The 26,786-nt window shown below is 44.6% G+C and overlaps 1 protein-coding gene and 1 long non-coding RNA gene across 2 annotated transcripts; one reads left to right on the forward strand and one right to left on the reverse strand.

The window, feature by feature from the left end:
- The first annotated feature begins 971 nt into the window (after positions 1 to 971).
- Positions 972 to 21,371, forward strand: LOC115107128 (lamin tail domain-containing protein 1). Its single transcript, XM_029630546.2, has 10 exons — positions 972 to 1,065; positions 15,732 to 15,784; positions 15,876 to 15,949; positions 18,154 to 18,337; positions 19,199 to 19,382; positions 19,585 to 19,704; positions 19,916 to 20,091; positions 20,220 to 20,356; positions 20,527 to 20,606; positions 20,876 to 21,371. Exons 1-10 carry the CDS (start codon positions 1,051 to 1,053, stop codon positions 20,987 to 20,989), a joined length of 1,137 nt encoding a protein of 378 aa, XP_029486406.1. The 5' UTR covers positions 972 to 1,050; the 3' UTR covers positions 20,990 to 21,371.
- A 405-nt stretch (positions 21,372 to 21,776) lies between these two features.
- LOC115106284 (uncharacterized) lies at positions 21,777 to 26,017 on the reverse strand. Its single transcript, XR_003860021.2, has 5 exons — positions 23,738 to 26,017; positions 23,348 to 23,507; positions 23,221 to 23,243; positions 23,041 to 23,103; positions 21,777 to 22,949 (listed from the first exon to the last, which is right to left on the reverse strand). It is a non-coding gene; the product is annotated as an uncharacterized LOC115106284 (long non-coding RNA).
- Positions 26,018 to 26,786: the final 769 nt, after the last annotated feature.

Here is a 26,786-nt window from a genome sequence, read left to right on the forward strand (position 1 = left end):
TAAATGTAAAATGTCTCCTGTTTTGTTCTAATAATTATTTTTATTGGTACTCACACACCTACAGTCACATGCATACAATGAGTATACAAACATTAGGAACACTTGCTCTTTCCATGACATAGACTGACCAGGTGAATTCAGGTGAAAGTTATGATCCCTTATTGATGTCACTTGTTAAATCCACTTCAATCATTGTAGATGAAGTGGAGGAGACCGGTAAAATAAGGATTTTTAAGCCTTGAGACATGGATTGTGTATGTCTGCCATTCAAAAGTTTTTAAGTGTCTTTGAACAGGGTATGGTAGTAGGTGCCGGGCACAGAGGTTTGTGTCAAGAACTGCAACGCTGCTGGGTTTTTCATGCTCAAAAATGTCCGTGTGTATCAAGAATGGTCCACCGCCCAAAGGACATCCAGCCAACTTGATACAACTGTGGGAAGCATTGGAGTCAAAATGGGCCAGCATCCCTGTGGAATCCTTTTTGACACCTTGTAGAGTCCATGCCCCCATGAATTGAGGCTGTTCTGAGGGCAAAAGGGGGGAGGGGTGCAACTCTATATTAGGAAGGTGTTCTTAATGTTTTGTACACTCAGTGTATGACTACAACAGATGACCCAAGACATGGACTTATCTCAACAGAGGACCACTTTCGAGGTCTGAATAGATTTCACGAAATGAATGTGATTTTGGGATGTAATGTCCCTTTAATTGTTTTATCTCTAATAATAGACACATCAACATTGGATTTCACTCATTGTATTAAATGTAACATGTATGTTTCATCCACAGGATCAGATGGTTGACTATCACAAGATGGCAGGTAAAATATGTCACCAATGGCAGTAGGGGTGTGGGTCAGCATACAGTATGTAGGCTGTTGTAAATCATATCTTAAACCCTCTATTGTTGCCTGGTCTTATGGACTTCAAGCTGTCCCATGGCAACGACAAACAAGCCCTTGACAAAGAAACTCCTGCAGCATGGAAACACAGAGAGAGAGGTCCAGAAAACAAGGCGCACATTGACGTTACATTACAAATTGCCTGAAAATATGTCACACATGCTGGTGAGTTTGACATTTTCAATCGCCTTACAGAAACTTGACTCTTTTTTGTCGAGCCTTTCTAAGAGAGAGAAAGGTTAGGTTCTTGTTCAGTCACACTGTTCATATCAAGGGAGATGGACATGTATGCACAAAAACATGAACAGTTTTGAATATTTCATCTCTGAATTACTGTGGACCGAAATGATGTTCTTTATATAGACTTCAATGTTTACATGGTGGATCATTTTGGTCTATTTTCAGTATTCATTTCAGTTTGATTAGGAGCAATCTGTAGCATGACCAGTGAAATGTGGCATATCAGGGGAGGAGGAAAATGTCCATCTATCTTGTCCTCCACTCCAGGGTCGTTTTTAGAGTCGTGGTCAGAGCAGGAGGGCTCTTCTACTCATTACGTTATACAGTACATTTGCTCTTAAGGTAGGGCCAGGGTGATACCAGAACATGACTTTATGCTGTGTACTGTAGTATTGTGTTTAGTGTTCTGTTTAGAGGCTAAGTTAGCCTGATCCACCTGCCTGACCACTGCGCTGAACTTTCCTTTCACTTCATGTACGTTTGCGAGATCAGGATGGTCGCGCGAGGCTAACCCTACTACTGTAAGTAGACACTAAACATTGTTGTAACATTGTCATAAGAATGACTATATACCTGACAGTACATGAAATGACAAGCAATGACACTGAAGTGATTTCCTCTGAAGCATCATGGCAGTTTCTTAAGAGTGTTCGTAAGGAACACTAGGAACCAGCTGGATTGCATCCGCAAAGAGGGACCTTTTGGCTTGCACCTTAAGAATAGCAACCACAGTTGTAGCTATAGCAATGTGCCCTTAACTTGCACATTAGGAATCCATCAATCCAGCAACCACAGTTGTAGCTATAGCAATGTGCCCTTAACTGACCCTGTAGAGTGGTTGTTTTATTACTGGGATATATATTTAATCCTGGCTATATCACTGACCCTAAAGCCTGTTAAAAGATGATCAACACAACATGGCAGTATTAGATTTGAAAGTGAGTGTATTTCCACTGTAAACTCTGAGACTGGTAACTAGATTGAGGGATGTAGAAAGCAATTCTCATTCTAGAGTAGTATGAGCATTAATCATGAGCCCTGCGTGTGGTGCTGATCAGGCAGAATCCTTAATCACTTCTCTCGCGACCCTCATTTCCGCTTATCCAGCCCACTCCCTATACATGCGTAAGCAGAAAAAGAGAGGGTGTGGGAGTATGATGTGGTGATTAAGAGCACTTGGAGGGAATCAATATATTACACAGGACGATACATATATATATATATATATAATATATAAAAAATTGGGGGAATAATATTTACTTTTTTTTTTACATTTACATAAAACATTTTTTTATGAACAACAACTTACAGACACACAAACAATGACTACATCTCATCTGCCCAGACCCTGTCACGACTTCTTCCGAAGTCGGCTCCCCTCCTTGTTCGGGCGGCGTTCGGCGGTCGACGTCACCGGCCTTCTTGCCATCGCCGCTCCATTTTTCATTGTTCCATTTGTTTTGTCTTGTTCCCCGCACACCTGGTTTTCCCCACATTCCCAGAGACGTGGAGTCTCTCCGTCTTCCAGCACCCCCGCTCCGGTGCCCATGGAGCTGGGAGGGGCTGCGCTTAGGGAGACTGGAGGAGGGGCCTTCACGTGCACCATCTGTGGCCACAGAGGGCACACTGCCTGTCGGTGCCGGGTTATTCCCTCTGGGAGTCAAGGCAGCAGGCAGGGGTCTCTGGCATCACCCCAGGTGAGTCTGCACCACTCTCATCCAGAGCCCTCTGTTGACCACCTGTTTGTGCATGCTTGTTTTCCTGAGTTTTCCCCGCATTCCCAGCATAAGGCGCTCGTCGATTCAGGTGGGGCTGGGAATTTTATCGACAGAGCGTTCGCCCTTAGTTTAGGGATTCCCATTGTTCCTGTGGTTAGACCATTCCCGGTACACGCTCTGGATTGTCGACCATTAGGGTCTGGGTTAATTAGAGAAGCCACCATCTCCCTGGCCATGGTGACGCAGGGGAGTCACGACGAGAGAATCAGTCTCTTCCTCATTGACTCTCCTGCGTTTCTCGTGGTACTAGGCCTTCCCTGGTTGGCTAGTCATGACCCCACCATTTCATGACAACAGAGGGCTCTAACGGGGTGGTCGCGAGAGTGATCGGGGAGGTGTGTAGGGGTTTCCGTTGGTGCTACCACTGTGGAAAATCCAGACCAGGTCTCCACCGTGCGCATCCCCCCAGAATATGCCGATTTGGCTCTCGCCTTCTCCAAAAAGAAGGCAACTCAATTACCACCCCATCGACGGGGGGATTGTGCGATAAATCTTCTAGTAGACGCTGCACTTCACAGGAGTCACGTGTATCCCCTGTCGCAAGCGGAGATGGCGGCTATGGAGACTTATGTCTCTGAATCACTGCATCATGGGTACATTCGGCCCTCCATTTCACCCACCTCCTCGAGTTTCTTTTTCGTGAAGAAGAAGGAGGGAGGTCTGCGCCCGTGCAATGACTATCAAGGTCTCAAACAAATCACGGTGAGGTACAGTTACCCGCTACCTCTCATCGCCATGGCAATTGAGTCAATGCACGGGGCGCGCTTCTTCACTAAACTGGATCTCAGGAGCGCTTACAACCTGGTGAGTATCCGGGAGGGTGGAAGACAGCGTTCAGTACCATCTCAGGGCATTATGAGTACCTCGTCATGCCGTACGGGTTGATGAATGCTCCATCAGTCTTCTAATCCTTTGGAGACGAGATTTTCAGGGACCTGCAAGGGCAGGGTGGAGTGGTGTATATCGATAACATTCTGATATACTCCGCTACACGCGCCGAGCATGTGTCCTTGGTGCGCAGGGTACTTGGACGACTGTTGGAGCATGACCTGTACGTCAAGGCTGAGAAATTCCTGTTCTTCCAGCAGGCCGTCTCCTTCCTAGGCTATCGCATTTCCACATCAGGGGTGGAGATGGAGAGTGACCGGAGGTTTTTAAGGTTTGCCAATTACTACCGGGGTTTTGGCCAGGTGGCTGCTCCAATTACCTCACTGCTGAAGGGGGTCCTGTACGTTTGCAGTGGTCGGCTGAGGCGGACAGGACTTCTGGGCACCTAAGGGCTCTGTTTACCTCAGCTCCCATGCTGGCCCATCCGGATCCCTCTTTGGCGTTCATAGTGGAGGTGGGCGTGTCCGAGGCTGGGATAGGAACCGTGCTCTCTCTGCGCTCGGGCACGCCACCGAAGCTCCGCCCCCAGCCCGGTGGAGCAGAACTATGATGTGGGTGACCGGGAGCTGTTGGCTGTCGTCAAGGTTTTGAAGGCATGTAGACATTGGCTTGAGGGGGCTAAAAACCCTTTCCTCATCTGGACTGAACACTGCAACCTGGAGTACATCCGGGCAGCAAGGAGACTGAATCCTCGTCAGGCAAGGTGGGCCATGTTTTTTACCCGTTTTGTGTTTACCCTGTCCTACAGACCAGGTTCCCAGAATGTTAAGGCAGACGCACTGTCCCGGCTGTATGACACAGAGGAGCGGTCCATGGATCAGACTCCCATACTCCCGGACTCCTGCCTGGTAGCGCCGGTTGTGTGGGACCTGGACGCGGACATTGAACAGGCGTTACGTACAGAGCCCGCTCCCCTCCCAGTGTCCCGTCGGGCGTATGTACGTTCCATCTGCTGTCCGTGACCTGTTGATCTATTGGGCCCACACGTCACCCTCCTCTGATCATCCCGGGATCGGACGGACGGTGCGTTGTCTGACTGGGAAGTACTCGTGGCCCACCTTGGCAAAGGACGTGAGGGTTTATGTTTCCTCCTGCTTAGTGTGCGCCCAGTGTAAGGCTCCTAGATACCTGCCCAGAGGTAAGCTACATCCCTTACCCGTTCCACAACGGCCTTGGTCACACCCGCTCACAGGGAAAAACCACGATCCTGGTTTTTGTGGATCGTTTCTCTAAGTCCTGTTGTCTCCTCCCTCTGCCCGGTCTCCCTACGGCCCTACAGACTGCGGAGGCCTTGTTTACACACGTCTTCCGGCACTACGTGGTGCCTGAGGATATAGTGTCTGATCGAGGTACCCAGTTCACTTCGAGAGTCTGGAGGGCGTTCATGGAAGGTCTGGGGGTCTCGATCAGCCTCACCTCAGGTTTTCACCCCGAGAGTAATGGGCAGGTGGAGAGAGTGAACAAGGATGTGGGCAGGTTTCTGTGGTCTTATTGCCAGGACTGGCCGGGGGAGTGGGCGGCGTTCGTGCCCTGGGCTGAGATGGCGCAGAACTCGCTCCGCCACTCCTCGACTAACCTCTCCCCCTTTCAGTGCGTATTGGGGTACCAGCCGGTTCTGACGCCATGGCATCAGAGTCAGACCGAGGCTCCTGCGGTGGACGACTGTTTCCGGCGCGCAGAGGAGACATGGGAAGCCACACATGTTCACCTCCAGCAGGCTGCGCTGCGCCAAAAAAACAGCGCGGACCGTCACCGCAGTGAGGCCCCGGTGTTCGCACCAGGTCTGGCTCTCGACCCGAAACGTACCCCTCCGCCTGCCCTGCCAGAAGCTGGGTCCGCAGTTTGTGGGGCCCCAGCATACTCCGTCCGTTCCATCCTGGATTCGAGGCGTCGGGCTGGGGGGCCTTCAGTACCTTGTGGAGTCGGAGGGGTACGGTAGAGAGGCGAGGTGCTGGGTTCCGGTGGCGGACGTGTTGGACCCTGAAATGCTGCGGGAGTTCCACCTTCTCCGGCCGGATCATCCGGCGCCTCGCCCTCCGGGTTGTCCCCGAGGCCAGTGTCAGCACGCTGCTGGAGCCGCGCGTCAAGGGGGGGTACTGTCACAACTTCCGCCGGAGTCGGCACCCCTCGTTGTTCGGGCGGCGTTCGGCGGTCGATGTCACCGGCCTTCTAGCCATCGCCGCTCCATTTTTCATTGTTCCATTTGTTTTGTCTTGTCCCGCACACCTGGTTTACATTCCCTAATCAACTGCATATATATATTCCTCTGTTCCCCCCCATGTCTTTGTGTGGGATTGTTTTGTTACGTGTTTTGTATTGACGCGCCTAACTGGTTTTTCCCCCGGGTACTATGGTTCAACCCGGAGTATGTTTAATTGTTAAACATTTTTGCTTATTTGTGACTCACTCTTGCCTTTGGCTGGAGGTTTGTTGGACACTGTTGCGTCTGTCTGTTGTTTGCTTCTGCCGAATAAAGTGTGCGCCTGATCACAACTCTCTGCTCTCCTGCACCTGACTTCAGCACCAGTAGCGCATATGCTGACAGACCCACATGCTCACACCCCCATCCCTAGTGCTTGCATTATTGTTTGCCACTTGGCCTTAGATTGTACCAATCTGTTTTTCTAAGTCATTACATATTGTATCATGCAAGATGTTTATTAAGGACACCCCATCAAGGTTGTTCAGGTATTCCCAATGACCTGTGTTATGTTCCAATAGGGTAGAAGGGATTTGATTTGACCTCACCCTCTGAACCTACAGGAATTCAAGATGTTTATTAAGGTTGTTCAGGTATTCCCAATGACCTGTGTTATGTTCCAATAGGGTAGAAGGGATTTGATTTGACCTCACCCTCTGAACCTACAGGAATTAAAATGCTCCATGTTTTGACCTTGCCTGCCTAACCAGATGAAGCCTCTACGATCTTTGACAGATGTTTGTCTACAGCTTTCAGGATATAGTCAATGTTACAAAATAACGGACTACTCAAGACTTAAATACCTCCGCTCAATTACCTGGTTATTTTAAATTACACCAATCTTCCAATCAAATTTTATTTGTCACATACTTCGCAAAAAACAGTTATAGACTAACAGTGAAATGCTTACTTGCAGTTCCTTCCCAACAAAGCAGAGAGAAAGAAAATAGCAAAATAATAGAAATGTAATAACACGTAATAGTAAAGGTAATAATAAATACACAATGAGTAACGATAACTTGTCTATATATACAAGGTACCATTACGGAGTCGATCTGCAGGGGTAAGTGCATTGGCTATGATGTCATTATGGTACAAAGTCCATGATCAGCTCTTTCATTCAGAAACTAGGCTCGGATTTGGATTACGAGATTGGATGATGTTTTATCATGTTTGCAATTGTGGAAGATCCCAAAGGCAATATGCAATGCCATCTGTTTGCTATTACAGTATTGTTGGACGTTAATACTGTGGGTGGATTTAGTATTTCATTTTATTTATTTAGTATCTACTGTTGGTTGACATAAGGACAGATGTGGTATATAACAGTTCACTAAAGCCAGATACAGACAGAGGAATACTAAAGAAAATACACAGTGCCAAAAATCCATGTACCGTGTTTTATATACACGGTACACTACAAGTGATAAACAAATACAAATAAAATATTAAAGTTGTGGCCTGTGAGACTGCCTGAGAATTTTGTGTGGTATATGAAATTACTTTAAGCTTGTCCTTTAACTTGATTTGTGACTGAAATGTCCTGCCTTTGTGACTCCCATTTTGGAGGAGAGCCAGATGAGAGACGGAAGAGTCTGTGTAAGTTACTGACCTACTCTACTCACACAAACAAGATAGCGTGTGTAAGTCAAACGTTATTTTATCAACTATTCTCTATAGCACAGCTTGCTTTGTACAATAGTTTCAAGATCGTTCTCTGTGTGTGTGCGTGTGTGCGTGTGTGTGTGTGTGTGTGTGTCACGGCTCGGGAAAGAGCTGGACTGAAAAGGAGGGATGTGGGGAGGACACACTGATTCATAGTATAATCGATAAGATCTCCTCTCTCTCTCTCAAACCCCCGCTGTGATTTCCTCCCCAAAAGTTTCAATCTGTGGTCAAACCCGTCGGGAAGAAACGGTGACCTCAACAAGATGATATGGTGTTTAAAAACACTTTCAAAACCCCTCTCAAAAAGGTTCTCGACAAAGACCAAAAACCTTTGCATACTTAGTGGTTGCCATGGCACGGCCTCGCAGTGTTTGTTACATCATAGAGGGTGTTACTACATTCCATACATTTTTAAGAGATCAGAGGGATATTTTGGCGTGTTATATGGGCTCCACCTCATGAAGCTGATATATGGAACAACTCTCCACAATGCTGGGGTGAGTGCTGCATAGTACAGGCCTCAATGACTTCATTATCTTCCAGAGTCCTTCTCTGTGTGAACGTATTTCAGTGGATGATAATTCCCTCTATGCAGAACACCACTAGCAGTGAGAGTCAGTGTGGGGGATTAGGAAAAGAGACAAGACTCTGCAAATTAACTCTGCATGCCTTGGCTTTCATCGCGGGTTGCCTTTCAAAAGATCCTGAAAATAGAGTTGTTTTTTTCTCCATCTATGTCTGAGAGTTGAATAACAACTACAAAGCAGAGGTGGAAAAAGTACCCAACTGTCATACTTGAGTAAAAGTAAAAATACCTTAATATAAAATTATCCAGTAAAATACTACTTAAGAAAAAGATCTACCTTTTATTTAACTAGGCAAGTCAGTTAAGAACAAATTCTTATTTCCAATGATGGCTTAGGAACAGTGGGTTAACTGCCTTGTTCAGGGGAAGAACAACAGATGTTTACCTTGTCAGCTCAGGGATTCAATCTTGCAACTTTTTGGTTACTAGTCAAACACTCTAACCACTAGGCTACCTGCCGCCCCACTACCTGCCGCCCCACTTGAGTAAAAATCTAAAAGTATTTGGTTTTAAATATACTTAAGTATCAAAAGTAAGTGTAATTGTGAAAATATACTTAAGTATCAAAAGTAAAAAATATATAAATATATAAATAATGTCAAATTCCTTATATTAAGCAAAACAGAAGACACCATTTCTTGTTTTTATTTTTTTTATTTACAGATAGCTAGGGGCACACTCCAACACACAAATATAATTTACAAACATAGCATGTGTGTTTAGTGAGTCTGCCAAATCAGAGGCAGTAGGGATGACCAGGAATGTTATCTTGACAAGTGTGTGAATTGGACCATTTTTCATGGTTTTTCAACAAGTCATTTTGGGTGTCGGGGGAAATGTATGGAGTAAAAGTAGATTATTTTCTTTAGGAATGTAGTACAGTAAATATAAATAGTAAAGTACAGATACCCACAAAAACTACTGAAGTAGTACTTTAAATTATCTTTACTTAAGTATTTTACACCACTGCTACAAAGACAGTGCTCCACCCAAGCAAACTAGATAGTTGATTGAAAACATCTGGCGCTTATTTAATGTAGACATCTTGAGGGAGTGCCAGATATGATGGTGGTTACCCTTAGAGATGTGAAGTAATGCCTCAACATAATGGTTATGTTTACATCACTTCTCGCATAGTCAAGTCAAGCACACGTTCATGGAATGCTTTCAGTCATGTAATGGATATAGACACAGTCGGCTACTGCACAACATTTGCTAGTCAAACATAAGCTCCAAACACTGTAAACAAAGACTGCTCTTCACGTTCCAAAAGTTCTTAGAACATCCAAATTGGAGCCTCAAATGAACACATTCATTGTGGTATCAGTAACAAAACAAAAGGCTTGCCATACAAATGAGAGTTGACTTTAAAGTATAACTTGTGCATGTTATCAAAGGTTTGGTGTTATAGGTATGTGGCTACTAGGAAAGCATCTGCAAGAGCATTTCATTGGGGATGTGACTGACGTTAACTGGCTTCAGAAACTCTACGTGACAACTGAATAAACTTAAAGGTCCTGAGTGTGCTCATGCAGTTGGTGAGGTAACATTGTCGGCTAATTGTATTAGATTACATCACTCGATACAGATTGATCCATTTAGAGCTCTGTGGAATGATTACAGGGATTACACATTTACCTCCAGGAAAAGATGTCTGTAGCCTCAGTAGTGTATCACTTTCTGAGGAATGAGAAAACAAGAAAACACCTTACTTGATTGGAAGAATGATAGGTGATGATATAATGTACAGCCCACCATAGTGTTTTTAGAAAAATAGATGTATGTTGTTTTGCTGTGTAAAATGGATCAAGGCACAGATGCTGATGTTACGTGGTAGTGTTAATTATTGTTGCAACATTGCCCTCTGTAGGAAAGATATAGGAATGCCTGACTTGTGGTAGAAAAAGACAGTCAGATCATTGTGTCAGTTCTGCATATTACATTTCTATGTCCAGATTTCCAAACTAAAAGGAAGCTGTATGACTGTTTCTGTTGATGCTCCAGCTTGGTCTTTTGAAGTGACATTTTAACAAATAAATAAAGTGAAGCCAGTTCAGAAGGGAAACCAGAGTGTGTTGGCATCAAATCAAACTTTGAATACAACAAGTGTCGACCTTACTGTGAAATGCTTACTTACAAGCCCTTAACCAGCAGGGCAGTTCAAGAAGACCTTACTGTGAAATACTTACTTACAAGCCCTTAACCAGCAGGGCAGTTCAAGAAGACCTTACCGTGAAATGCTTACTTACAAGCCCTTACCCAACAGGGCAGTTCAAGAAGACCTTACCGTGAAATGCTTACTTACAAGCCCTTAACCAACAGGGCAGTTCAAGAAGACCTTACCGTGAAATGCTTACTTACAAGCCCTTAACCAGCAGGGCAGTTCAAGAAGACCTTACCGTGAAATGCTTACTTACAAGCCCTTAACCAACAGGGCAGTTCAATAAGACCTTACCGTGAAATGCTTACTTACAAGCCCTTAACCAACAGGGCAGTTCAAGAAGACCTTACCGTGTAATGCTTACTTACAAGCCCTTAACCAACAGGGCAGTTCAAGAAGACCTTACCGTGAAATGCTTACTTACAAGCCCTTACCCAACAGGGCAGTTCAAGAAGACCTTACCGTGAAATGCTTACTTACAAGCCCTTAACCAACAGGGCAGTTCAAGAAGACCTTACCGTGAAATGCTTACTTACAAGCCCTTAACCAGCAGGGCAGTTCAAGAAAACCTTACCGTGAAATGCTTACTTACAAGCCCTTAACCAGCAGGGCAGTTCAAGAAGACCTTACCGTGAAATGCTTATTTACAAGCCCTTAACCAACAGGGCCGTTCAATAAGACCTTACCCTGAAATGCTTACTTACAAGCCCTTAACCAGCAGGGCAGTTCAATAAGACCTTACCGTGAAATGCTTACTTACAAGCCCTTAACCAACAGGGCAGTTCAAGAAGACCTTACCGTGAAATGCTTACTTACAAGCCCTTAACCAACAGGGCAGTTCAATAAGACCTTACCGTGAAATGCTTACTTACAAGCCCTTAACCAACAGGGCAGTTCAAGAAGACCTTACCGTGAAATGCTTACTTACAAGCCCTTAACCAACAGGGCAGTTCAATAAGACCTTACCGTGAAATGCTTACTTACAAGCCCTTAACCAACAGGGCAGTTCAATAAGACCTTACCGTGAAATGCTTACTTACAAGCCCTTAACCAACAGGGCAGTTCAAGAAGACCTTACCGTGAAATGCTTACTTACAAGCTCTTAACCAACAGGGCAGTTCAATAAGACCTTACCGTGAAATGCTTACTTACAAGCCCTTAACCAGCAGGGCAGTTCAAGAAGAGTTAAGAAAATACTTACCAAATAAACTAAAGTAAAAAATAAAAACAATTATAAAAAGTAGCACAATAACATAACAATAGCGAGGCTATATGCAGGGGGTACCGGTACCAAGTCAGTGTGTGGGGTACAGGTTAGTTGAGGACATTTGTACATGTAGGTAGGGGTGAAGTGACTATGCATAGATTATAAACAGTGAGTAGCAGCAGTGTAGAAAACAAATGGAGGGGGGGGTCAATGTAATAGTTCGGTGGCCAATTGATTAATTGTTCAGCAGTCTTATGGCTTGGGGGTAGAAGCTGTTAAGGAACCTTTTGGTCCTAGACTTGGCTCTCCGGTGCCGCTTGCCGTGCAGTAGCAGAGAAAACAGTCTATGACTTGGGTGACTGGAGTCTCTGACAATTTTATGGGCTTTCGTCTGACACTGCCTATTATATAGGTCCTGGATGGCAGGAAGCTTGGCCCCAGTGATGTACTGGGCCATACACACTACACTCTGTAGCACCTTACGGTTAGATGCCGAGCTGTTGCCATACCAGGCGGTGATGCAACCGGTCAGGATGCTCTCGATAGTGCAGCTGTAAAACCTTTTGAGGATCTGGGGACCCATGCAAAATCTTTTCAGTCTCCTGAGGGGGAAAAGGTTTTGTCATGCCCTCTTCACAACTGTCATGGTGTGTTTGGACCATGGTAGTTCGTGGGTGATGTGGACACTACAGCCCCGTCGATGTTAATGGGGGCCTGTTCGGCCCGCCTTTTCCTGTAGTCCACGATTAGCTCCTTTGTCTTGCTCACGTTGAGGGAGAGGTTGTTGTCCTGGCACCACACTGCCAGTTCTCTGACCTCCTCTCTATTGGCTGTTTCATCGTTGTCGGTGATCAGGCCTACCACTGTTGTGTCGTCAGAAAACATAATGATGGTGTTGGAGTCGTGTTTGGCCACGCAGTCGTGGGTGAACAGGGAGGACAGGAGGGGACTAAGTACGCACCACTGAGGGGCCCCAGTAGTGAGGATCAGCGTGGCAGACGTGTTGTTGCCTACCCTCACCACCTGGGGGCGGCCCGTCAGGAAGTCCAGGATCCAGTTGCAGAGGGAGGTGTTTAGTCCCAGGATCCTTAGCGTAGTGATGAGCTTCGTGAGCACTATTGTGTTGAACGCTGAGCTGTAGTCAATGAACAGCATTCTCACATAGGTATGATCTAAGGCAGTGGTTCCCAAACTTTTGTAGTCCCGTACCCCTTCAAAACATTCAGCTTCCAGCTGCGTACCCCCTCTAGCACCAGGGTCAGCGCACTCTCAAATGTTGTTTTTTGCCATCATTGTAAACCTTCCACACACACACTATACAATACATTTATTAAACATAAGAATGAGTGTGAGTTTGTCACAACCCGGCTTGTGGGAAGTGACAAAGAGCTCTTATCGGACCAGGGCACAAATAATAACATAATAATAATCCATTATTTTGCTCTTTATTTAACCATCTTACATATACAACCTTATTTGTTCATCAAAAATGATGAATAACTCACCACAGGTTAATGAGAAGGGTGTGCTTGAAAGGATGCACATAACTCTGCAATGTTGGGTTGTAATTAGAGAGAGTCTCAGTCTTAAATCATTTTCCACACACAGTCTGTGCCTGTATTTAGTGAGGGCCGAGAATCCACTCTCGCATAGGTCCGTGGTTGCAAAGGGCATCAGTGTCTTAACAGCGATTTGCCAAGGCAGGATACTCTGAGCGCAGCCCAATCCAGAAATCTGACAGTGGCTTCTGATTAAATTACATTTTCACAGAACCGCTTGTTGCAATTGCGATGAGGCTCTCTTGTTCAGATATCAGTAAGAGGACTGGAGGCAGGGCATGAAAGGGAAAACTAATCCAGTTGTTTGTGTCATCCGTTTTGGGAAAGTACCTGCGTAATTGCGCACCCAATCACTCAGGTGCTTCGCTATATCACATTTGACATTGTCTGTAAGCTTGAGTTCATTTGCACACAAAAAAATCATACAATGATGGAAAGACCTGTGTGTTGTCCTTGTTAATGCAGACAGAGAAGAGCTCCAACTTCTTAATCAAAGCATCAATTTTGTCCGGCGCATTGAATATAGTTGCAGTGAGTCCCTGTAATCCTAGATTCAGATCATTCAGGCGAGAAAAAACATCAGCCAGATAGGCCAGTCATGTGAGAAACTCGTCATCATGCAAGCAGTCAGACAAGTGAAAATGATGGTCAGTAAAGAAAATTTTAAGCTCGTCTCTCAATTGGAAGTCAGTCATGGCTACCGACGTGAGTGCTACGGGGCGGTAATTATTTAGGCAGGTTACCTTCGCTTCCTTGGAAACAGGGACTATGGTGATCTGCTTGAAACATGTAGGTATTACAGACTCTGTCAGGGAGAGATTGAAAATGTTGGTGAAGACACACTTGCCAGTTGGTCTGCGCATGCTTTGAGTACACGTCCTGATAATCCAATCCAATCTTAATCCTATATTGACGCTTTGCTTGTTTGATGGTTCGTCTAAGGGCATAGCGGGGATTTCTTATAAGCATCCAAATTAGTGTCCCACTCCTTGAAAGCGACAGCTCTAGCCTTTAGCTCAATGCGGATGTTGCCTGTAATCCATGGCTTCTGTTTGGGGTACGTACGGTCACTGTGGGGATGATGCTGTCGATGCACTTATTGATTAAGACGATAACTGAGGTGGTAGACTCCTCAATGCCATTGAATGAATCCTGGAACATATTTAAGTCTGTACTAGCAAAACAGTCCCGTAGCGTAGCATCCGCGTCATCTGACCCCTTCTGTATTGAGCGAGTCACTGGTACTTCCTGCTTTAGTTTTTGCTTGTAAGCAGGAATCAGGAGGATAGAATTATGATCAGATTTGCCAAATGGATGGCGGGGGAGATCTTTGTATGCATCTCTGTGTGTAAGGGGGTGCGTTCTGGCGGCAGAGAAGTCAGACGCAGGAGAGCAAAAACGGTGTTTCCAACGGCGCAGTTTAATAATAAAAACCCACAGGAAACAAGAACAATAAATAAATGGGTACAAAACCCGACACACACCAGACATAACGTGCACAAGCACTTACAATAAACAATCACCCACACGGACATGAGGGGGAACAGAGGGTTAAATACACAACATGTAATTGATGGAATTGAAACCAGGTGTGTGGGAAGACGAGACAAAACAAGTGGAAAATGAAAGGTGGCTCGGCATATGGCTAGAAGACCGGTGACGTCGACCGCCGAACGTCGCCCGAACAAGGAGAGGGACCGACTTCGGAGGAAGTCGTGACACTGTGTGTGGAGTAAAGGTGGTCTACAGTTTTTCTTCCTCTGGTTGCACATGTCACATGCTGGTAAAAATGTGGTAAAACTGATTTAAGTTTGCCTGCATTAAAGTCCCCGGCCACTAGGAGCACCACTTCTGGATGAGCATTTTCTTGTTTGCTTATGGCCTTATAGAGTTGGTTGAGTGCGGTCTTAGTGCCAGCAACGGTCTGTGGTGGTGAATAGACGGCTACGAATAATATAGATGAGAACTCTCTTGGTAGAATAGTGTAGTCTACAGCTTATCATAAGGTACTCTACCTCAGGCGAGCAATACCTCAAGACTTCTTTAATATTAAAACATTGTGCAGCAGCTGTTGCATTAGAGAATATTGCCCCAACATGCTACCTCGATGCCGGATGTCGCACACACACATGTGCTGGTGTCTCTTGCTGCTATTGCTGTTGCTGCTGTAACTAGCTATTACTCGCTATGCTTGCTGTTTTCTGATATCCCAGGGTTCTGTGTTTCTTCATTCAGGGGATTTGGTATAGCATATCGTGCTCACTACCTGTAGTTATTTGATCACCTTTATATGACGCTTCACTCTGGCAGTGAGCTACCCTGAAGGAGCAGAGCCTAATGCCAAGACAATGCATTGTACTCTTTTCTAAAATATGGTTAAACGTACACGTGGTGTTTCATTTCTGAACTAGGCCTTACTGATACACATTAAATGAAGTTGACATACGGTATTTGAGAGAATAGCTTGTCTTATCAAGGATATTTTTTTTAAACTGTACCAGACCTAATTTAGTATACCTATGGAATATAATCTCTTCCACACAGGCAATGTGGAAGGTGCCCTGGGATACCCATGGGACTTCAGCATTGGTCCCCAGGTAGGAAAGACTGGCCACATAACATATAAAAATGTATGTGCATTTGTGTGTGCACAAAGTTTCAAGTTTTCCACCTGGTCCCTCCCCAAAGACAGGCCCATGTGAAGAGACCTGCTACAGCTGCAGACATCTGCCCCAGAAAACCGCATCAGGGAGCAGATAGCAGTATGTATTTTTGCATTTGAATATAAGTATTGAGAACGCAGACTAAAACATTCAGGCAACAAGTCAAGTACTGTCATATTTAACAAACAAATTGTTTAGTTTCTATACATTGTTCTTCTGCTTCCAAAACCTAAACCGAGTGTGTGTGAAAGACGTGTAAATCAGCATATGCTGGGGTGGTGTCTGTATACCTAGTAGAGACAGCTGCTCACCAGTAACGCCTCGATCACACCAACAGTGTTTTTGCGCAAAATGGCACACAGCATCATCTTGATATGTGTGCAACAAAAGTTCAATATTCACCTTCTGCTGCCATTTATGCCAAGCCTTCTACACATACAGTCGTGGCCAAAAGTTTTGAGAATGACACATTAATTTTCACAAAGTCTGCTGCCTCAGTTTGTATGATGGCAATTTGCATATACTACAGAATGTTATGAAGAGTGATCAGATTAATTGCAAAGTCCCTCTTTGCCATGCAAATGAACTGAATCTTCAAAAAGCATTTCCACTGCATTTCAGCCCTGCCACAAAAGAACCAGCTGACATCATGCCAGTGATTCTCTCATTAACACAGGTGTGAGTGTTGACAAGGACAAGGCTGGAGATCTCTGTCATGCTGATTGAGTTCGAATAACAGACTGGAAGCTTCAAAAGGAGGCTGGTGCTTGGAATCATTGTTCTTCCTCTGTCAATCATGGTTCCCTGCAAGGAAACACGTGCCGTCATCATTGCTTTGCACAAAGGGCTTCACAGGCAAGGATATTGCTGCCAGTAAGATCGCACCTAAATCAACCATTTATCGGATCACCATGAACTTCAAGGAGAGTGGTTCAATTGTTGTGAAGAAGGCTTCAGGGTGCCCAAGAAAGTCCAGCAAGTGCCAGGACCGTCTCCTAAAGTTGATTCAGCTGCGGGATCGGGGCACCACCAGTACAGAGCTTGCTCAGGAATGGCAGCAGGCAGGTGTGAGTGCATCTGCACGCACAGTGAGGTGAAGACTTTTGGAGGATGCCCTGGTGTCAAGAAGGGCAGCAAAGAAGCCACTTCTCTCCAGGAAGAACATCAGGGACAGACTGATATTCTGCAAAATGTACAGAGACTGGACTGCTGAGGACTGGGGTAAAGTAATTTTCTCTGATGAATCCCCTTTCCGATTGTTTGGGGCATCCGGAAAAAAGCTTGTCCGGAGAAGACAAGGTGAGTGCTACCATCAGTCCTGTGTCATGCCAACAGTAAAGCATCCTGAGACCATTCATGTGTGGGGTTGCTTCTCAGCCAAGGGAGTGGGCTCACTCACAATTGTGCCTAAGAACACAGCCATGAATAAAGAATGGCACCAAAACATCCTCCGAGAGCAACTTCTCCCAACCATCCAGGAACAGTTTGGTGTCGAACAATGCCTTTTCCAGCATGATGGAGCACCTTGCCATAAGGCAAAAGTGATAACTAAGTGGCCAGGAAACTCCCCAGACCTTAATCCCATTGAGAACTTGTGGTCAATCCTCAAAAGGCGGGTGGACAAACAAAACCCACACATTCTGACAAACTCCAAGCATTGATTATGCAAGAATGGGCTGCCATCAGTCAGGATGTGGCCCAGAAGTTAATTGACAGCATGCCAGGGCAGATTGCAGAGGTCTTGAAAAAGAAGGGTCAACACTGCAAATATTGAATCTTTGCATCAACTTCATGTAATTGTCAATAAAAGCCATTGACACTTGACAAATGCTTGTAATTATACTTCAGTATTCCATAGTAACATCTGACAAAAATATCTAAATATCTAAAATTCATATATGTGTCATTCTCAAAACCTTTGGCCACGACTGTACAGTTTGACGCATATGTTCGATAAATCCAACTGTGCACCACACAGAACGCACTGAAACTGCCTCTGCAACGCAAGGCAAATGCAGCATTCCATTGGAAATGAATGTACTTCTGGTGTACCAAAATGCATTTTCACTGTCTGTGTGATCAAGGCGGAATCTTAGTTCGAGGTGTGTCCAATCTGGATTATGTTAGATGGACAACCCATGCCAATGTTCAATTGTTTAAAAAAGTGATGGTCCACAAAAATGAAACAAAAAATCCAAACTCTCCTCTTCTTCACCAGGTGAAAGCCAGCCTAAAAATGAGTTTCCAACATATTATTTTTTACCTGTTAAGTCATTTCCAATCAACTTCAAATGCCTTCGCAGGTAGGGACAAAATGGTTGCTCGTGCCAGGCGTTCTGAGTCGGCTGAGGACAGTCGAGCCGGATGCACCACAGATATCTGGAACTCCCTGACAAAGGACCTGGTGGAGGAGAGCATTCCCTGCGGGACACAGGAAATGAAGAGGAGGCCGTCCACAGCCAGGCAACACAGGCATGAATACTCCAGGTATGACCCTTGAACACAATAAGTTTGGGAGTAGGAAAGTGTCAAGTCATGCCAAGGTGACTGTGGTGCTGGCTTACTGTGATGATGATTAAGATGGTGATGATTGTGATGGGGATGGAAATGATGATGATGATGATGATGATGATGATGGTGGTGGTGTTGGGATGTGCTAAACTTTGAACATTGAGATATTAAATGAATGATAGGAAATTAAAAAGACTGGGTTATGTTAGAATTGAATGGTTCTCAGAAGAAAGAAGGCTTTGGAATGTGTTTGATGGAGGAGAGGAGAGCGATGTGTTGATACAGTGGAGACAGATGGACATCTGTGTATTAGATGAAAGAGGGGTTGAGGTCAGGAGGTGAGGACAGATTCTCTTAAGAGAGTAATACATGTTTGGAATCCTGTTACCCTCTTTATTAGCTTCCTGTAGAGCCATAAAATGTAAGGATTGGAGAGAAATTTGAGTGTTTTAAGTAGGATGCATATAAACGGTGAAGTCTGAAATATTTTGCTGTCTGTTTTCAGCTGTACAGAACCTTTGGGGAATGATTAAACTTGGTTAAAGCTTCTATAGTGTCTGAGTAATTAACTCTGAAAAATAAGGACCTAACAGTGGTGATGATGATGGAGATGATGGTAATGATGATGGAGATGATGGTGATGGTGATGGAAAGGATTGTGATGATGGAGAGGATTGTGATGGAGATGATGGTGATGATGATGGAGGTGATGAGGATGATGATGGAGGTGATGAGGATGGAGATGATGATGGAGGTGATGATGATGGAGGTGATGAGGATGGAGGTGATGAGGATGGAGGTGATTATGAGCATGATGACTGCGGTGCTATGCAATAGTGCCTCAGGCAGTGTGCGGATCACAGATGTCCAGCTGCAGGGTCTGTTAGTGAGGCTGGGAAACTCCTCCCAGAGAGAGCAGGACATTGGGGGGTTCCGTCTCCAGCAGAACGTAGCAGGACGTCCCATCGCAGAGTTCCTCTTCCCTCCCAGAACACTCCTCCAGCCAGCTAGCTCTGTTACGGTAGGCCTGTGATGAAAACACAGACATTAATCCTTTGGTGAACATTGGTATAGGTTGTCATAGTATATCGACTTTTGTTTACAAAAAAAGCCTCATTTAATTTTCAATTGAACAACTTAATCATTCTAGGAGGTAGTTTATGCTTTGACAGAGGTTTATGAAGTCGACTCAGTTTTGACCGTGATTTGTACTGTACTGTAAGGTTTGGTCTGAAGCCTCTGGAAGGAAGACACAGAGCCCAGGGGACTTCCTTTGGGTTGGGTTGGAGCGCATCATGTTGAGACCAGAGTGCACCACAGTCCTATGCAAAGACAATGGCCAAGTGAGAACACTGTGAGGGGTGAAGGATGATTGAGTGTTCTGCCCCTATGGTTTGATAGACTGATAGTATATAATTGATCCAGGACTACATTATTTGCCCTTTTTCACATAATTAATCTAAAAACACATTTCCTACAAGTATCGTGTATGTTAGCATTGAATATGCTGTATACATAACATGTAATGATCTGCATACTCTGGTGGGTGGCTAGGCCATAGCATGGTACACACCTGCACGCTGTACTGGGATAAAGCCACAAAAGGCCTGGGCTGAGCATCATGAGAAAGTGGAGAGCTGCAGAGAGGACACTTTGTCCTGTGAAGAGGCAAGCATCCCTGCAACAGAGATCAACTGCCCTGACAACACACCCTTTCTTCTGATTAAAAGGTCATCTGTGTATTCAAATGCAACATTCAATTAATGCTCTGTTGACGTACCATTAGAACAAGAATTGATTGAAGCATTACATAAAGTGATACAATTTCTTTAATGCTAGTGGTTTGATTTTCCTACAGGAAGAAGCATGTGTTTAGGGTGTGCCACAGTCCGTGGACCCAGAACCCTTCATCCATAACCCATCCTTGCTGCTCCCCCTGTGCTCTGCTAGACTTCCGGGCCCAGCCCCAGAGCAACCCTGCAAGGAAGCACACCGGTACAGATTTCCATAGTTCAAGTCAGAACTCTTATTCCGTCATTGAATTGAATTACTTTTTTTTCTGATTCCTTAATTGAATTTAGAATGCGTGACACATTGAACTTGAGAGATAAGTGTATCATAGTATGGTTCTCAAAGTCAAACTATGTGTGTACCATCACATGCAGCCGGTGTCCAGGCCAGAAGACCTGCCACCCTACGTTCCCAGGGGACTGGAGTGGGGGGAGGGCCTGTTCGATCAGCAGGGGTATGTAGATATTACACATGCTATTTTTTTCTTGCTGCTGACACTGAACAATGTAACTGGTAATTTTGTGGATAGAGAAACTATATGATTCAGTAGGGGACAATTCAAAGTCAGTGTTAGTAACATCCCACTGGGCACAGATATCAATTCAATGTTAATTTAACTGAAATGACATGGAAACAATGTTTATTCAACCAGTGTGTGCCGAGTGGGATGACCATTACCCAGAGTACAGTAAACATATGGCTGCTTTGTGTGTTGTGTCTCAGCCCTGTGTAGGAGGCATGATGTTCCTTGGCTCTCAGCCCCCCTGCACCTCCCTCCTCCAGCAGTACCGCACTGCAGCTAAACTACACAGCCACAACATGGTTATTACTGCTTAGGTGCATGAAAGTCAAAGCGGTAGCTACTGCTGCACAGGCACATGACTGTCCAGGGACTAGGGACATGAGACTGAAACCACCTTGGGCAAGCAGCAGAAACAGAGACCCACTCTAATCTTCATCTGTTTCATTAGATCTACTTAACAGAAGATCCTCTGTACTGTCAGCTTTGGCATCTATTGGTTGCCTGTTTAAAAATAAAATACAATGTACATGGTTAAATAGTCACAAATGTCTATATTATTCAATTGGATAAAATAAAATAGTATTTCTTTCTTTTTTAATAGGCAGGTTGCAAGTTGGGATGTATTTTATTTTCCTCCAGGTCAAAGAGGTGTAAGAAGTTCAAATGTATTATTCTCAATAAAAAGTCTAACTATAACCTGCCCTTTATCAAAAAGCATTCCATGTAATTTAAAAAGACAGTCAATTGACAAGGTCAAGAAGGTGCTTCTACATCTGCATGGCTTGTTGTTAGGGGTTTTAGGCTGGGTTTCTGTACAGCACTTTGTGACATCTGCTGATGTAAAAAGGGCTTTATAAATACATTTGATGAATTGATTGAACCAAACCCAGACAAAAACACAGGGGATGGAACAGGGTCAAGGGGAAGCACCACAACAGTGTAAGTGGATCTAGAACTGTCAATCACTGTCAATCACCCAAATTCCATCTCCTGGTTTTTCTCACATAACAAAACAACAACTCCCCAATACTAACTCTAATCCCCCCCTCTCAGGAACTTTAGTTATGTTCTTTATTTTATCAAGTTAGAAATTATACTATAAACAAAATATGTATTTTATTTATTAATGTAATCTTTAAAACATAGGTCCCAGCCCTCCCCAATAGTAAAGCTGGACTCAAACATTGTAGATAAAGAGCGGCTTCGCAGCAGGACTCCTAAATGAAGTGTCAACTCCCTTCATCCATGTCACGATTTTAAGCAAATCAACTTTCTCCAGTTTTCCCAAGTGATCTGTCTTAAATTTCTTTCATATTTTCATTGACCACTGGCTCTATACACTCAGTGGACTCTACCCACACACTGACACGCCAACACACACACACACACACACACACACACACACACACATTGATGCCACACACTCACACACAGACAAGAGTTTCACACTCTTTGCATACACTGCTGCTACTCTGTTTATCTATCCTGATTGCCTAGTCACTTTTACCCCTACCTACATATACATATTACCTCATACCCCTGCACATTGAGGCAGTACAGGTACAACTTGTATATAGCCTCGTTATTTTATTGTGTCACTGTTTCCTTCATTTTTCCCCTATTTTTTCCTACTTTTTAACTCCGTATTGTTGGGAAAGGGCTCGTAAGTAAGCACAGTAAAGCCTACACCTGTTGTATTCGGCGCATTTGACAAATACAATTTGATTTGAAATACACTTGATTCTATGACGTTCAGTCAACACAGAGCCACAGATGATCCACAACCAGGACCAACCCAAAACCCAGCACAGAGGTCCTCAGTGAATGTGGTCTGGACTCTGTGGAGGAGGGTCATTGTATCCGAGACGCTGTAGAAGGCCAGAGTCCCTGCCCTGCTGTCCAGATACACTCCTACTCTGGTGGAGCAGGGGACAGGGATATCAGTCCTATTCTTATTGTGCCAATAGGAACAACTCGAGTTGCGACACACCAAACTCCAGGACTGATCATTGGAACCAAAGCAACATTCCAATCCGCCCTTCCTGCTGATGCTTCTGTATGTGATCACTACCTCACACTCCCCCCTCCTATCCACCTCACAGTAGCGGGTTCCAGACAGATCCTCTTTACACAACACCTGGTAGTGGTCTGTGAATCTGTCTGGGTGGTCAGAATAAGACAGAGCCTTGTCACTCCATGACTCTTCTCTATTGCACTCAGACAGACGCAGGTGTTGATATGCCGAGTTGGGATCCAACGTGAGATGGCAGTAGTCTAAGAAAGTGAAAAAAATAAATGAAGGTGAAATATGCATTCGTGATAAGGTGTGTGTGTTTGTGTGTGTGTGTGTGACGGTATTACTTACTCTCCAAGAACTCCACTCTGGTCTTGGGCTCATGATGGAAATGTACTTCAGCAGCAGCCATTACTATATAGAGTAGGGAGGTATATTAATTAATTCATGTTTTATTAAGAAGCATTCAACACAAATATATACAACATTTAACCAAGATTAAATATTCAATTGTGTGTGTGTATTACTCACACAGACTTCGGAGGCAGCCGTTACTATACAGGATAGGCAGACAAATGGATGTATTAATTTATAATCAAGAAGCATTTAACAGAAAGTTAACCAAATATTTTATCTTCACTATATCTGTAACACTTACCTTTTCCAGGTATCTGGACCATTTCCTCCTTCAATACATCCTCCAGTCGCTCCATCATTCCAGAGATGGAGCTCTTCACTTCCTCAAAGGAGAAGTGCTGGTTGGCAGTGATATAGGGTAAGAGCTCAGATCCAGGAGCCACACAAAGAGACTGGAAAGTCTACAGCGGGAGAGAGTGAGAGAGGAAAAATAGACAATAAGAAAATATGAAGAATTCTGGAGCTCAGAGGTTATATGTTGTGTAGAAGTAAGGAATCCTGGGTCATGCTTGATGGGCACAAACGGGGAACATATTATGACACAAAAATAAACATTCTTATTGAACAAGCTCGGGTAGTTTCGTGCCTAGCTCTGAACACCACCCTGCCACTGTGGATAGAAAGACGTCACCTTGAAGAAATTAATGTTATCCTCTGTTTGTGCGAGCTGCTCCAGATCCTCATCTCTCCTCTTCAGCTCAGCTATCTCCTGCTCCAGTTCCTCCAGGAGTCCTTCAGCCTGGCTTACTGCCGCCCTCTGGTGGGCACTGATTAGCTCCACCTCACAGCGCCTTCCCTCAATGGAGCGGATCAGCTCAGCAAAGACCAGCTCACAGTACTCCACTGCTGCCTGTGCAGAAAGCTGTTACGAGAGAAGGACGGGGGGGGGGGCATTTTAACCAGCACATTCACTCTGCTCGCACCTAGACCCATAGAGATAGATAGAGCACTCCTCTTTGTATGTGTGTCATTGTAGTGTCTGTGACAGCATGGGCAGTGCAATTGAGTCAGTCTCCATTTTGAAGTAGTACTTTTTCTTCCTCACAATTGGCTAATCCCTCCTGATGACACAGTTGGACATGACTCCAACAAAGTCACCAGGAGGGATCAGCCAATGAAGTTAGAAGTCCCACCCAGTTAACTACATTAAAATAGTGGAAGCCCTTAACGGCGCTGCCCACACTAATTCGGCCTTCTGGCCACTAGAGGCCTCTATCATTCTCTATGCCTAGACCCCAGACAATCTGTCTGTTCCCTATAGTGTGTCCCAGTGGTATTTGGCTCCTCCCTGGTTTTAGTTCAGGAATAGTATGTAACTTTCTGCAAAATAAATGTACATACTCTAAATGGTTAATAAATAGTCACTGAAAGGGACATCACCGCCTGTCTTATGTCCTGCATCTCCTTCTCTCACACACAGATTCTCAGCCCGACGTGCTGCCGTTTCTCCCTCAACTGCCCCTGTGCCAAAATTAAAACAGTTTTCATAACAGACCAAGTTATGGCAACAAAATTATTATCACTTAGACTAATTTAACTGATAAATGAGTGCCTTCAAGACAAAAAGGTTACGATAGTTCAGAGTTCATGCCTCTGCAGTGTATGTAAATGAGTGACCTTTGACTTTTTTTTTTTCACCTTTATTTAACCAGGTAGGCAAGTTGAGAACAAGTTCTCATTTACAATTGCGACCTGGCCAAGATAAAGCAAAGCAGTTCGACAGAGTTACACATGGAGTAAAACAAACATACAGTCAATAATACAGTATAAACAAGTCTATATACAATGTGAGCAAATGAGGTGAGAAGGGAGGTAAAGGCAAAAAAGGCCATGGTGGCAAAGTAAATACAATATAGCAAGTAAAACACTGGAATGGTAGTTTTGCAATGGAAGAATGTGCAAAGTAGAAATAAAAATAATGGGGTGCAAAGGAGCAAAATAAATAAATAAATTAAATACAGTTGGGAAAGATGTAGTTGTTTGGGCTAAATTATAGGTGGGCTATGTACAGGTGCAGTAATCTGTGAGCTGCTCTGACAGTTGGTGCTTAAAGCTAGTGAGGGAGATAAGTGTTTCCAGTTTCAGAGATTTTTGTAGTTCGTTCCAGTCATTGGCAGCAGAGAACTGGAAGGAGAGGCGGCCAAAGAAAGAATTGGTTTTGGGGGTGACTAGAGAGATATACCTGCTGGAGCGTGTGCTACAGGTGGGAGATGCTATGGTGACCAGCGAGCTGAGATAAGGGGGGACTTTACCTAGCAGGGTCTTGTGGATGACATGGAGCCAGTGGGTTTGTCGACGAGTATGAAGCGAGGGCCAGCCAACGAGAGCGTACAGGTCGCAATGGTGGGTAGTATATGGGGCTTTGGTGACAAAAATTGCACTGTGATAGACTGCATCCAATTTGTTGAGTAGGGTATTGGAGGCTATTTTGTAAATGACATCGCCAAAGTCGAGGATTGGTAGGATGGTCAGGTTTACAAGGGTATGTTTGGCGGCATAAGTGAAGGATGCTTTGTTGTGAAATAGGAAGCCAATTCTAGATTTAACTTTGGATTGGAGATGTTTGATATGGGTCTGGAAGGAGAGTTTACAGTCTAACCAGACACCTAAGTATTTGTAGTTGTCCACGTATTCTAAGTGAGGATATGGTCTGGGTGTTATCTGGCCCATCATGCTGTTTTCTGTAATCTACTCCATCCTTTGTTTGTTTTAAAGTGATTTTGTTGTGACAGCCTATTTTGTCTAACATAGTTGGTTTTTGACTCTATAATCAGTCAATTTGAAAGCAGAATAGAGAATTTACAAACCTAATTGTGGATTATGTGATACTGACCCCTGAGTGTATGTCACTGGAACAACTCAACTTTGGAGTTGGCTGGAATTTCCTGCTCTCCCAGTTTCTGGCAAAACAGTAAGCAATAACGAAGCTGATCTCTAAATATAAAACATTATAGATGGCAATATTATGTTCCAGATCCATAGGCCTACCTGTTTCTCAGTCATCTCTGCTGCTGTGGCTGAGTCATCATGATCATACTTCACATATTCAGGTCCAGGGAAACAAGAAACAGAGGGAACCGTTTTGAAATCGGTCTTCAATTTCTCTACCAACTCAGCCAGCAGAATGTTTCGATTCAGAGCAGGTCTTGGGGTGAAGGTCTGTCGGCACTGGGGTCATCAAGAGACCAATATTCCTTGATACAGCCTTTACAGTAGCTGTGTCCACAGGGAATAGTCACTGGATCCTTCAGTAGATCCAGGCAGATCGAACAACTGATCGAGTCCATGGTCTCGACTATTCTGGTGCACACACCAACCAATTGAGTCCCAAGTGGTGAATGCTGAGGAGTCGAAGAGAAGGGCTATCACGTGCGCTGCTGTTACGTTAGAAGTGTTTACACTTCCTGTTTGGGTTGGGTCGTGGGTAATCTCGGAAAACCCAGATTTGTGTCCGCTTTGACGGAACATTGAGGGGGTTCGATTCATCCTGTCCGGGCGCCCGTGTAGGCGATGCCTTGACAAAATGACCGAGTGGTGGAGATTACTATTCAATTCGAGAATGGAACGCCTCCCTCCCCGCTTTCGCCCAATTACGTTACTGGTTCATGCCCGGTGCTCCGCGTTTCAGCATAATCGAATCTGCCCATTGGTAACATTGTAGAATAAGAAACCATGTCTAT

The sequence above is a fragment of the Oncorhynchus nerka genome, linkage group LG23 (assembly GCF_034236695.1).
Source record: "Oncorhynchus nerka isolate Pitt River linkage group LG23, Oner_Uvic_2.0, whole genome shotgun sequence".
NCBI classification, from domain to species: Eukaryota; Metazoa; Chordata; class Actinopteri; order Salmoniformes; family Salmonidae; genus Oncorhynchus; species Oncorhynchus nerka.